General features: G+C 36.0%; 1 protein-coding gene across 1 annotated transcript in view; it reads right to left on the reverse strand.

Moving 5' to 3' along the window:
- ADAMTS19 (ADAM metallopeptidase with thrombospondin type 1 motif 19) overlaps positions 1–15,059 on the reverse strand; it is a gene marked incomplete at both ends in the record, with an annotated part of 149,614 nt that overhangs the window by 47,872 nt on the left and 86,683 nt on the right. The window contains 3 exons of the mRNA XM_082497411.1: positions 1,971–2,072; positions 9,263–9,413; positions 10,618–10,758. Coding sequence (XP_082353537.1) covers positions 1,971–2,072; positions 9,263–9,413; positions 10,618–10,758 — 394 coding nt within the window. The remainder of the gene's footprint in view (positions 1–1,970; positions 2,073–9,262; positions 9,414–10,617; positions 10,759–15,059) is intronic.

A 15,059-nucleotide genomic window follows, 5' to 3' on the forward strand; every position in this document is an offset into this window, starting at 1 on the left:
AAAGGCCTTTGCCACTTTTGGAATACACTTCTGTTGCTTGCAGTCTCTGTGCTAAATCCTTGTCTGGTGATCTTAAACTTCACCTGCAGTTTCAAACTCGTTTTCACTGATCAATTGATCTTAATTTTCTCTCTTAAATCATGGCATTACAATAATGGAATAATTATACCACCTTTGAAAATTCTTCACATAGGATGGCTCCATCATGACATTGGGTTTGCAATCAGAAACTACAAATTTTGTAATGCTCTTGGATATTTCAGACCAAAAATGCTTATATTTATTTTAAGATATTCCTTCAGATCTAATAGGCAAAATGGATTTTTTTTGCTAGCAATAACATCCGCCTTATGTACAGTCTGAGAGATGCTTATAAATCCTTGCCTTAAAAAAACAACCAAGTTGGATAGGATATACAAATGACATTTCCATCACTTCCTAAGATCCTAAGAGGAGCAGTACTCCATCTCTACAATATAAGTAAAACAAAACAAAGCCAGTGATCTGTGTAATCTGAAGCTAATCTTGGACAGATAATAAAGTAAACAAGAAGAATAATCCCTTCTAATCCTCTGAAATGTTTCAGTGATGTCTGCTTAGTTTTTTACTGCTAGACGTAAATCAAGGTACCTCTGTAGCCTGGCACAAAGCTCAATGAGCAGATCTAATCAGAATCAGTACTTTGTCATACCCTTACTAATTTTTTACTCCCTACTAGCTAAGATCTACAATAAAGAGAACGGTGTTGCCTTCCTCATTGCACTTCCCCAGGACTCATGTCACTACTGTATCATAATGCTCCCAAAAGTATAAACTTAGAATGAATCCTCTGCAATGAGTTGCTATTATCACCTTTTGCAAGTCAGACATTAATAAGCAAAATGCACACTAATTTCAGGTGCCCAGTTCAGGATGGCAATGGTTTCACAATGAAAAATTCTGGGTTGTCTTAATAAGAGGTGCTGCTTTCTTATTCCATACTACAGGCATGCCAGTCTCAACATAAAGAATGTGACATCGAACAAAAGAGGTGTCCTTGACTCACCAGGTATTGACTTAAGACAGAATATCAACTACACACATTTATCAGCATCAAATCAGCAAATGTCATTATTTTAGAGATACAAAAATGAATAAAGCCTGTTTTCCCTTTAGTACGTAAAATGATATTATCTCAACATTTTATCTTGCTCAATTGATTTCTTTACTTTTTCAGGGGGATGATGACAGGGTGAATGCAATTTGATTCAAAGCGCAAATTACTCCTGTGGGAGACTGCTGTCAGCGCAATATCATGAAATCCCAAGATAAATACATGCTCCTGCTCTGTTATCTGTTTGAGGTTATTTATCTTCATGTACAGTTATATACACAGATGACAGAGATTATTCAAACAGGAAAAAGGTCTTGAAGGATATTTAATGTGAGTCTGACTTCATGTGACCATTTAATTTCTCTTTGATAGCATGCTTCTAATGACATTTATCACTCTCTTACATTCACTGACACTATAAACGCCTTTACAAAGCTTATCCTGAAATGTTTTATCACAAATCTGTATCAATTCTTTCGATGAGACTATTTCTGAATCTTAAATTATAGCTGAGAACTTTGTATCTTTGAAAGCTTATGTTTCTGTTTAGAGTAAGCAGTGCAACAGTGGCATTCCGTTCATAAATAGGATGCAAAACCTGAACAAATTTGAAATAAGGCAGTGTAGGCATTAAAACATCTGTGGCCTTGGTTAACTTTTTTTTTTAAATTCAATGTTTTTAGGGAAGTGTACTTTTTATCATCTGTATATTATATAATATGTAACATACAATACATTGAACTATAGATGTATGAATTTTATGAAAATTGAGGGAAGCAGTAACTTTAAACGAGTGCAAAGACTTGTTTAAACAGCTTGTTTCTTTGGCTGTTAGGTGTTCAATATAATTTATATTGCTTTTCCAACAGAAACATACCTTTCCAGTGTCACAGTCTGTTCCATCCATTGGTGGATCCAGTTTAGTTTTGCATTCCTTCTCACTTTCCACTTTACACCACAACCCAGTGCAAATGACATGCTGAAAACCAAACACACAGGTAAGCACAAAATCTATATCTTATGCAAAATTAGTTTCTGCATGCAATCCACTAACATTGTCATAAAGTTACCAGTGTGACGGTACTGAACTATGTTTAAACACAGGTTAAAGACGCACAAAACCCAAAGTGGGCAGATTCGGCTTAGACTTTTACTAATCACGGACACGTGGAATAAATCAAGCTTGTATGTTGATAGAGAAGAACCCTTTTAAGTCTAACCCTAGGGGTCATGGTCTTTGCATACAGCATATCTGACAAAGCACATAGGGACAACTTTTCCCCATGACGTGAAGTGGCCACTGCTTAGATGCACTCCCCCAGAGACTAGAAGAGGTCTGAGCTTAATTATTTTTAAACTTAATCATAGTTTTACTCTTTTTATTTAGTGCTTATTCATTTTATGTGAAAGGGAGAAAAACAGCACTGTTACTAGCAACAAAACCCAAGGTTTTAAAATGAGTCCATTTCCATATACAGGAACTAATGAGTCTGTGCAGCTGCATAGAACTATGTTCACGGGAGTTTTGTAAAAATGTCTTCGTAAGAAACTTTGAGGCTTCTCTAGGACTTCCAAATCCCCCTTCTTCATACTATCCCAATGGCTGCTGCTATCATGTGCTCTTCCAATGACTCATAATTTCTCTAGAATTCATTCTTTCCTCTAGAAATATCTCAAAAAGCAATCAAACGTGATATCCACAAAGAAGACACAAAGTAAACTGATGAATCAGTATGAAACATTTTGGCTGGGAAGAAGACAAGGGAGATGATAGGAGTTGTAGTCAGTAGCGAATTTTAGAGATGGAAAGAAAAGCTGCTTATTCTGTCCCTCTTAAGCATGAGAACAACATAGTTTTACCTTCTTCGAGGGAAAGTACGGCCTTGAAGTATGCTGGTTCACATATCCCCACATTTCCTTGGCAGATTTCCCTGTTTTTCTCTAGGAAGTCCTCCTTCTCCCACGGTTTTCAGTCATGGGTTCGTTCCCCCTGTTGTGTTGCCCCCCTATCCCCCCGCCCCCTTACCAGTAAACTGGGTGGAAGCAAACAGAGGGCACGTGGGGCTCGGTTGTGGCCTGAATGCTATTGCATGTGCAGACTGATTCCCCCCAAACAGGTATAGTACCCCCAAGGAGGGGAAAGCAGGATCAGTAAAGGGGGATGGGCTGCAGGGAGGATAAAAGATAAAGATCAGCATTTTTTTGAAAACGGGGTTGCCAGAAGATGTTCTTTTTCTGACTGAAATGATTTGTTACATTGGTAAACCTAATAAGAGTCTCTGTGCCTTTTACACTATGCATGAAAAAAGTGTGATAAATCTTATGCTGCCTTGAAAAAAATCTTACAGCACAGGAAACATAATTCAACAAAAGATTGTGTCTGAACCAAGGAACAGGACAGTTCCAGTGGGAGTCTTGCATGTAAAAATGCCTGTGACATCAGCTTTCAAAAAAAAAAAAAAATTCAAAGATTGTAGAGGTCTGAAGCATTGCACAGAAACAAGAGAAGGGATGGCAGCCGTCAGACTCACTCCTGATTCATCCTGGAACAGTTTCATGCTGAAGCTGAACTAACAAGACAACAGTTAGCCTATGCATATCCTAAAACAGAGCTACAGTTAACTAGCATATTACTGTGGAATGGCTGAGAACAAACCTACAGTTCCTTCCTTACAAATCTGCAAACAATTCTTCTAAACTTAGGAAGACATGAAGTCAGATTGACTAGAATTTGGGCGCATGAACACACAGATACACTTGAGCTGTGTAAAGTAAATAAAGTAAATCAAATCAAGACGCTTGACTTGTTAATGTGCTTTGTATACACCTGCATGTTTCTGCAAATAATTGTATACCACCTCCTTATGAACCATGAACCTAAATCCCCTAACTAGAAACATTTTTGAGCCTTAAGTAAACTGTAATTCTAAAAACACTCACCAAACACTCACGTCACCATTTTTTGAAATAAGCATTCAATATTACTATGACTCCATCCCAGACTTTGAGATTCCCCAAACCCAAGAAAATGGAGATATGGAATTACTAAAATTGCTGGATGACTTCTAAGTTTTTTTCTGTGCTTTCCATTTCAGTTAAATCACAAACAGACTCTTTAGTTACTCTTCAGGTTATACTTCTGCTGTAGAAGTAAGAGAAATGAAGATTACTGTTACTATTTAACTTTAGACATTTGGGGATTTCTGCATGTGGCTAGGGAAAAAACTTGATGAACAACTTGTTTTTTTCATTAGCAACCTGCAATGCTGCAGATCAGGACTGATTTGAAAACTAACAGAAATCTGGAAGCCAGTGTCAATATTAAAGTCACTCCAAAATCAGAGCACAAACTTCTAAACCAGAAATTTATTCCCCTGGGGGGATCAAAATGAGGACATCTACGTTAACATTCACAGAGGTTTACTAGCTATCTTTCATAAACACAGTTCAGCAGCCATTATTGTTTTTTAGACTAGGCAAGGGAAGAAAAATTACTGGAGATTATTAACTTATACTTGTGATATTAGACTATTTACAATCTGAAATATTTCATTGTGCGTACACTGGAAAACAAAATATTGCCAAGCACACACAAAGGATTTTTTTTCTGAAAGAATCTGTTAATCGCGAGCCTTCAACAGCAAAACCTAGTAAAATACAACATGAAAGTCACAATGTACTAAGGAAATAGCAGAGGTCATTCCAGCTTTTCACTTTTCGCTTTTGGTTTGTTTGGTTTTTTTTTAATGAAAAGAGTGAGGCGGGTCTGTGTGCATCAGAAGGATGCTTTTCCAATCATAAACGCATCTGGAAAGCGGGTCCAATTGAGAGGAAAGACCAGAGACAAAAGGAGCACTTCAGAACTGTATTTGTGTAAAGTCAAGATTGTTTAAAGGGTGGTTGTGGAGATGAGGACAGATATTCCACCAGGGCTATAATATTTCCATGACTTACTCTCTTTTCATTGTGATCTTTCCCTGAAATGCCTTAAAATCACCATGAAATATAACCAGTCTCCTACTTCTTTGCAAAGATCACAGCTGTGTTATGACAAGAATTGTTTTAGTGGAACTGACTAGATAGCACTCACATCCTGGACTTTAATCTTAAAAGCCAACATTTAATAGTTCAACAATTATATTCAATTGTCAAATTCTAAAATCACGTTTAATCATCAAGAACTACTTCTGGGCCATGATCTCACTATCTGTTATGTGAAACAATGCCAGGGTCTAATTGATTCTTGTGTGAGACATCATGGGTATAAAAGCAAACTTGGCTCCCTTACAAGATAAGCATGGCGACACGGTATAAATCTTGTACTCTGAGATCCACTCACACTTTTCTCAGGCTCCATAAATTTTGCTTAGCGTACGAGAAAAGAAGTCTTTGAAATAAAGATTAAAAGGAATAAAATCAAGTCTGGACACCATTCATGAAAGAGGAGTGGGAGGGGCTCACTTAGGAAAATACAGGAGTAGGCCCTCAATGGTCCTTCAGTCCTTTGCTTTGGCCATTCAGTCATAAAGAGGAATTCCTGGTAGCAAGGGCAAATCATTGGCATCTGCCGTGTTTCTCAGAGGCTGCCATATAACATGACTGCAAATTATCCCAAAGTGCTGCTCAGTAATAACATTTGTAGAAAATTACATCTCAGCAGAAATGCATTATTGATTGTACTGCTGATATTTGTAGATTATCTTTAGATCATTAGGAAAATTATTTTCCATCATTACTCAATTGCTTTCTTAGTTGAATAGCTGATATATATGAAACGTACTTGCTGAATGTAAAAGACTGCATGGAAATCTGGTTGTCAAATTATCTTCCAGTCACAAAAGATGTAAGACTCTGACATAGTTGATAATTTATCTTTTACATAGTTACAGTTATGAACTGTTCAGCAAGTAGAATGTATCCAAGAAAGCCTGGGCTATAAATTGTTGGATTTACTGAAGTTTAAATGACCCTTCAAGGAGTATGTTTCTCTCTCATTTCCTGGCTTGTGGACAACAACTGTAACCACAGTAAACTGCCAGTTATTGGCAGAGTAGAAGAAAATATACAGAGATAAAAGAAAGTAGTTTGGATTTCATGGAAAATTCAGTGGTTGCCAATGTATAATAAAATAATGATTTTAATAAATTAATACTGCAACTAATGAAATACTGTATTGAATTTAGAAAAGTCTTCTAAATGTTGACTTCTCTACTGGCAGCCACAATAATCTGCACAATCAACACAGTGAACTTTGAATCACCTTCATATTATGTAAAATTCAATTATTTGGTAGGTTAAATTCACCTTACTTGTTATTTCCATGTAATATCCTCATATTTCAGAGGGAGATGATAACATTAACTACTGACTGACAGCACTCTACATGTTGTCGTTGCATAGTCCATGTATGAGAACTCATGAAGGATTTCTGGAACATTTATATAGCTTGGTTCTAGCCCAATTTAAATTGCAAGTTTTTTTTCTTTCTCTTCATACGTAGGAGAAACATATGTAAGAGCAGGACAGCTTTCTTATCCTTTGGGCTGTGTTCTATCCATTACTCTGAATTTCCTTTTTACCACAGAAATGTTATTTAATTGAACTAGGATACTGTTCCTAAACACAAGAGAACAGAACTTCCTTAACAGAAGAGCTGTTTTAAGACCACAGCAGGGAACAAAACAAGGAGATCTGAATATAGTGCCTAAGCTTGCTGTAACTAATTCTTCAAGTCTACAGTCTGAGGATCAAATTTCTTGGATTTTTTTGTTGCGGGGAAGGTGGGAGTGTAAATCTTGCTTCCAGACAGAAGAATGCAGAGGAAAACCAACAAGGTGACTTTACAGAGGTTGGCAGTGGAGCTTTGGGGAAATTCTCTTCTGCCCTCGTGTCCTCACCAGATTTTCTCGTTTTTTGTCCTGAGTGTCTTTTATTAACTCTTATGTCATTTATAATAGGTCCAAAGCTCTTAAAGATGCATTACAAAAATTTTATGGTTCAGTATTTGCTTATACGATTTCCGGTTCGGGGCTATCAGTCTTGCAGAGGATGGTGGCGCAACTGCAGAAGTTTCTTCCTCTTGCTCTCTTCTCAGAAACTGGTACCATGTTCTCTTTTTCTTACTGTTAAGACCATAAGGTTATCAAGGAATAGACTTGGTTTACAAACATAAACCGAAACTTAAATTTTAGTTTGTAAGAAAACAGAATAGTTGAAAAGATCACTGGCCTTTTGTATTGTCTTGCATCCCTACTAGGTTCTTTCTTCAAAGCAAGCCCACATATCTTTGGATTTAAGTTACAATGGTATCTTAATACTAAGATTTAATTGGAATTATCCTAAACTAACCATTTTAATAAAAAATAATGATCCAGTAAGTAGGAAAAAAAGATGATAAGTGATTTAGCTGAAACATGTCCTCTTACATACAAAATGTCAGAAGAGGACAAAATGATTGAAGATGATTAGAAATGGAAATTACATACCAGCAGCCAGAGCTTAAGTACTCCCTGTGCAAACAGCTGAACACTACCAAGGTAGCGTTAAATGAATTTAACTTCCTAACATTTCTAAAATAATAATGAAAGCCAAAGAAACCTTGGAGTCAGGACCCCAAGAGAAGAATATTCACTGCATCTGTGAATGAAACACAACAGGCACGGGACCACTTGGCTACCGGAATTTAAATGCTTGAATCAGAAATAAACACAAGGGTATTAAAGGAGGGAGAAGTCCTCAGAGAAATGAAAAGCATATAAATGTATTATACAACAGCAAGTCTCCAGGTTTGACTAACACTTCAATTAATTTTTAAATTCTTTTACCCAGTAAAGACCTAGAAGAAATAATGGGCTAACGCTGTACCATTTTCTTGTTCAAAATGGGTTTCTAGAGAATGAGAAACCAAAGTCACATCTTTTAATTGAAAGCAAAGTACTAAAAAACAAGAAACAGATTGCAATTCATGAAAAAAGCACTTGGAAGTAATTAAGAACACTTGTAGAATTGTTACATTGAGTTCTACTGCTCATCTCTCATAGTGAAAATGTTTTCAATAAGACAGTTAAAATAATAACCAGTAATCTACAGCTGCTTTTTTTTCAGCTGTGCAACTCTCTGCATGTGGTAGTCATACATGTATTGCAATGTTTCCTTTGAGAATCTTTAGGATAAAGATTACTCTCACTGAAACTTGCTAAAGAAAGAGTACTCTGTCCAAGCTGGAAAGATGAACAGAGCTGAAGAACTAAAGGAGTATGGAATTATGCTTTCATATTAAATACTCCTGACCTTTACAGGCTGCCTGTCCGCTTTGACTATGATGAAATTTTATTTCACAGTTCCTCCTAGCCCCTGTTCTACCAAGCTATACTCCATGTTCTTTATGCATTGTATTATCATCTGCCCTTCTTTTCTTCGTTACCTTCTCAAGGGCATCCAATATGTTTAGCACCTGTCCTGTTGACATTAAAGAACAATTTTTCTCTGTTAAAACCGTTCTTTAAACGCGTCTTCAATCAGGTGTCTACTAGTATTAGGCCATAAAATTACGAAGAGCTCTTCTGTTTTGTTAATTTGTCTTTTCAAGGTTAATATACAGTGCCACTGTTTCAAGCAATGGCATGAAGCAATGTCACCAAACCCACTTAAGTACTGGAACTCCATGGCACTGCCCAGCTCTGCCAGGGCTCACAGGGGACCTGCTGGGAGGCAGGATACATTCAGTCGTAGAGAGCCCATCTAAAACCACTACTCTCCCTTGGAGCTTGCACAGACATAGCATACTGTACTGAAGGTCAGATATGGAGGTTCAATACCAAAACCATAGTGAAACGGAACCTACATGCAAAATCTGGTCATCACAGTGGAATAAATTGCAAATATCCCTTTCACTGCAACGCGGTGAGTTCATGCTATGACATTTTCTATTTCTACAGTAAAAGGAACATATCAGTGGTATGCTATGACAGAACATGATTCAGGTTGTTTGGAGATCCAAAGCAAGTCTTACAAGATAAATTAAAATGCTCATATTAACTTTGGAAAGCAAAGTGCAAACTTATCATTTCACAGGTGCCATGTTCTTTCTCTCTCAAACACATGCACAAAAATATCTCCCACAGAAAAATGGGCTGGCAGGTGTATTTTCCGGTGTACACGCATTCTTACCTGCATTTCTTGGCAAAAGGAAGCGGTTGGTCCAAAAAGAATCTGACACTGTTCATCTGCAGTGTACGTCATTCCTGGGAGCTTGGAAGGAATAATCACAGAATTGAGGCTCTGAGGATTCGTCTGTAGCAGACAGTTACTGGCCTTTGACCTGGCAATATGCAGAGATTCATACACTGAGCAACCCTAAAGAGTCTGATGGTCATGCAAACTTAAACACGCATTTGAGATCAGAAAAATGTGGACTCTTAAGATGCTTTTATTCATCAGCATTGGGCTGTCATTCAGAGAAATTACTCAGTTTAAATTAATATGGCTTACTTGATATTAGTTGATAGTGTTCTGATGTTGCACATTTATGGAAAGACAATATAATTTATCAGCTATAATACGAATTTCAAGAAAGCATTGGACAACATTTTAGTGCAAAATTCACTTAACTGATTAAGGTTTGTATAGAGATGGAAGTAATTGTAAAAATCCAGACAGTTTATAATGCATAGGCAGTTGTGTAGCTTAGTTTTCACACTATCAGGACCTCAGGTTAATCACTTTAGATAATATCTACATTTAAAAATCCATACATTTCTGAGCTGGTAGCCAGAAATTTAACTTTTCTTAAAAAAAATAAGAAAAAATATGTGAAAATACTTAAACCTGTTAAAGCACCAAGTCCTGGTTTTGATTTCTGCCTAGATTCAGTACAAATATGTCACACTGACACATCTAACTTTTACTAACTATTCCAGTGTCATAAAGTAGACCTTTTGAGGACTGCTGAACTGTCGCAAGTAACTTCTCAACAGATACATTTATAAACCTAATAAAGGAACAGAGCCTTAGGGAACAGATCCTATTTAAGAGAGACAGAGTAAAACTAAATGTCTTAAATTGGTTTCTAGGTATACTCTTCTCTATTAAATATATCATAGTAAATGTCTATCTTAAAAGTTAACATAATTATACTGCATGGTTTGATATTGAATGGCACAACATAGATCAGAGAATCCACATGATGTTCATAGATCATTCACTGTCCAACATTCTTCAATACATAGCATATTCATATATTTTAAACAGATTTACATATATTTAAAGTGTATATATAAATATATATAAGCACAATCCTATACATTAACACATGAAAATAATACAAATAATTGCTAAAAACAGATTTTAATCTATCTGTCAAGTATTATATAGTTCACGATGATTTAAATTATTTTGATGGGCTATACAAACACAAGTCTCCCACAGAAGTGGTAAAAATTATTGAAAACTTGTTATTGCAAGATAATTATTGCAACTATTTGTAAATGACATACAGTAAGAGTTCTTTTTCTTGAATGATATACCTGAGAAATCTTTCCAGATCTTCCCTGCTGCACCGAGACCATGAAACATCACCAAGATTCTGTCCTTTAATCCACTCCCCAGACATGATATGGAGACCATCTGCACAGGATGGGTGGTCATTGTCGTGGTTTATCCCCATGCTGAATTTTGAAATTATTAAAAATAAACCAAAGCACAACAAAATAACAAGTTGTTTTCAAAATGTTTACATTATAGTTAAAGGTCTTGCAAGAGGCTATGAAAAACTCATGTATATTACACGTCGGAAATCTCCTTTGATTTTTTCCATCATACCTTTCATACAAATACATGGAACGGTGTCTGGAGAACAATTCTGTACTGAAAAGTGAAAGTGAAGCCTCATTCATTTGATGAGAAATATGTTCTAATCAGCTGTTGGACAACTTTTTGAATGTTCAGAACTGCACAAGTACTGCAGGTTTAATGAACTGTACTTCTCTCGCTAATGGTTCAACAAAAATACTGGAAATTTACTTTTTGAGATCAGTGAATCATTCAACATTTTTGCAGTGATTCTATCTCAATTCCATATGGAACTGGTTTGTTGAAATTTTACAGAATAGTAAAATCCTTACTGGTTTAATGTATAACTATTTTTATTTAAAACAACCCACCTAAATGTGTTTTCAATGTCTACTGCTAGAAATAACACTGATGAAGCAATTCAATGGATTTTGATTTTAAACACTGAGCATCCACATGCATCCAGTGAGTTCTCACATAGGACACCACAATGAAAAATTCTACTAAAAATCTGCTTCAAGCTGCTGCTTTCACTGAGATGAAGACTCACCATCACTCTCATTCACAACCAGTAAACAGAGAGGAAGAAGACAGACTTGCATAAAAATAAAGTTTTCAGTATTAGCCAAGTGGATACACACCTGACTGGCATTAAGAGAAATAAATTAAATACGCCCAGCCACTTTTGAAGATTTGTAAATGACCATGGGACTACTCTCCAGAACATTGGATTCAACAGGGTGCTGGAATTTTGCAGCCCTAGTCTGCCCCGCAGAAAAGCAAAACTTTGGAGTGAATAAAGCTTTATACCTTGTATTGATTCCTTCAGCCAAAGAGCGGTCATCCCGCTTAGAGACTGCAAAGACAGAAGTTTGCCTCTTCTGTAGAAAAACTAGAGTACTTCATGCTTCTCCATATTTCATCACACTACACTGCCAAGGGCAAAAAGGGCTTGCCACCTGTCACCGAAAGCACCACCTCACTTTTCTTCTCTGCTCTACCCAAAACCCTCCTCATGACTGGATCCAATTTCGTATCATTTTGCATGCTGCATTACCTTGTGTTTTCTAATGAAATTAATTTAAATGCCATGTAGGGCTTTATCTTGCCTATTGGAGTGCTCAGTCTCTTACAGTGATGTGTACACCCTGCAGTCTAGTGCGCTAAAGTGGCTTCTGAATTGGATAATTTTGTTAGTTCTAAACAGTGAAACCAAGGTAAACAAATCTGTTTGACTCTCGGCTTCTGTCTTGTCCTGAATTGCCTGTGTCCTGAATGACACAGAAGTTCCTTTGCACTTTCCTTACATTCTACCTATGTGCCTCACATGCAGAACGTGAGATGTTCTTATCTCCAGAGTTCTATCTATAAGAACTATGAAAGCACACGCAGGATATCTAATGACACTTTACTTTGCTGCATGCACAAGAAAGATTTTTCTTACAGCTCTTCAAGTTATATACTTCCTTACTGTTAAAGTATTATCAGTATCATATATATTCTGTCATTTGAAATAAAGCATTTACAAGTACACAAAATCTTGTTGATACGATTTATTATAGAATTGATGTCTCCTGTTTATGCAGAGTGGGAATTAACACATTTACACGTCATTTAAAACATTTTTAAAAATTAAAAAAAAACAATTCTTATTAATATTATTTCCCATCCACCCTGAAGAGCAGCTCTTGAGTCAGACTTTGTCACAAACTAGTCTGTAAAATCACCCAGAAAAATGTGAGCTGAACCAAGATTTTCACTGTTTCAAAAAATTTTTCCATGAGCCACTATTACATACAAACATCAGTGTATCCCTTTTTCCCAAACTACTACCACATAAGCATTCTGTATAGTTTATCAGTACATGAATTCTGACGACAACATGGTCTTTTAAGGTTAAGACAAGTGGTAAAAGCTGTTGTACTTATAACAACGCTGTATAGCAGTAACATTAAGCACTGACAAAAAAATCTAATTCCAACTGTCTTCCAATACTTCAGCTGCTCTACTTTTGTAACACTTGTCCTATTCCGCTTTGACGTTCAAACATAGTTCAAAGTATATGCACTTAATCCAATGGGATTCATTCCTCCATATGCTTCCACCTCCAAATTAAGTACATATAACAAAATATCCAGCAAGTAGAGAAGACCAGTATTGAAGCCTTTGACTATCAGTACGAATAGCTACTTCAAAAGAGAAGTACAGGTCATTATGTTAACATCAACTAATAAAATCGCAAGACAATTGTGAGAAGTATGCTAAAATAGTAACAGAACCTGCTCTTATTCTCAGAAATCTTCTCCTCAATACTTACTGTTGATGTCTTCTATAGCATGGTAATGACTGTATACTTTTATCTGACCTTGTATCATTTACAAGAACACGTGAAAGTCAATATGCAGTATTACTCACTTCTGATTTCTTTCACCACATCACATTATGTGCATGTTGAAAGAAGCTGAACAGTCATTGCTACCTTCCATCCAGCAAGAGTGTAAGTAATGTAAACTTGTATATCTACTTCTTCATTAACAATCAAGGATATAACAATATTTGGTGCTGTTCTGTGCTCTTCTTATAGAATTTATTATGCTAGCTCTCTGTCCATAAGCTCCTCTGTCCCACAGCTGTGATGATTCAACCTCAGGCAAGAATAAAACAACACCACGTGCATGTGGGAGGTTGACAAGGGAGTCTGGCGTAAGGGGATAACTTTATAACAGTCTGAAAAAACATAATTAACAAAGAAGGCAGTGCTGTACTTTAACAAGCAGTAGATCATATCTATATGGAAATAAATCAAATTCTGTTTTAAGAACAGAAGCGTTATTTTTTCACTGATATATAAAAATGCTCCATCCATTCTGGTTAAAGACTATATATGTCAGATATAATATCAAAGTAGGAAGCATCCTATGGAATGCATTCCCTAACTGAAATATTAGCAATATTTCAACTGACACTATGCAACTAAACTATATTTTAATAATCTCAGTTTAAAAGTATTTTGACAAAGAGCCTTGGTCAAATAAACTCCACTAACATTATACATGGTTGTCAAGTCAACTGAAAAAATATTTTTATCTAATAGAACCTCTAGAACTTGTTTAAAAAACACTGCCAGATTTTTGTGTGATATCATGGAAAAAGTTGGAACAAGTACTGCAAAATTTTGAAGATGATGCCTGTTGATGTTTAACGTGCAGCAGGAATAGTACAAAGGAAAATCCTTAATTTCTCTGTGCTTAGAAGGTAGGAGACAAATATTAGTTCCATTTTCCAGTTAAAAAAATAATTCCTTTACAATTCACTACTGCTGCAATTATATGCATACAGCTGGATTCAAGATAGATGACAGTATCTCTCCTGCCATAAAGGGAATAGGTTATATTCCTGCAGGCACAAAATGTATTCTAGTGTCAACCCACATACTGAAAAGCTACCAAATACCACACTTTGATTTGATTGGTTATAGCCTAGTATTAAGAAAGAAAAGCTCTTTTAAGTCTCAACAAAGGGCATTCAGTCATTATGCTATATTTAAATTAGTTAAATAAGGCTATGCACACACCTTCTGGAAAGAATTAGGTCTGCATTGTAAAGTGCTATTTTATACTTATTTTCACTATAGGACTCCAAAATTCTCCTACACGTGCTACATTCATGGCATCATGAATTTGCTCAGTGACCCCACACTCTTCCAGGTGGAAAGCTTTTTATTATTTATTCATTATTTTCACTGTGCTTTGCAAATGGAACACGATAAATGGGATAAGACACATGGTTCTACTTGTAAATGAATTATTTAGCTTGAAGTGAACTGAAAGGCAAGTAACACTGCTGCAGAAAAACTTTGATGGTAAAAGGTAGAAGATGGTTTCTTTCGGAAAAAAATTTGTCTTCAAAGGAAGAGTATACTGGACAAGGAAACCCCGATCTTCTTGTTAACAATTTAATGATAGAAAGAAAAAATCAAAAGAAATATTTTTAGGCAATGTATATTTCTCTTTTGTGACTCATTTCTGGTTCTCTAGGATGTTTGTAACTCAGATTATGTTTTCAGTCTTAAAAAAAATGGGTAAAAAATATAATATGTATTTTAATATATGGACATTAACATATATCACATGCTACTGTCCAGCTGAGTTTGTCACTTTTGCTAAACAGCTGCTTT

The sequence above is a fragment of the Vanellus vanellus genome (genome assembly GCF_965231255.1).
Source record: "Vanellus vanellus genome assembly, chromosome: Z".
Taxonomy (NCBI): Eukaryota; Metazoa; Chordata; class Aves; order Charadriiformes; family Charadriidae; genus Vanellus; species Vanellus vanellus.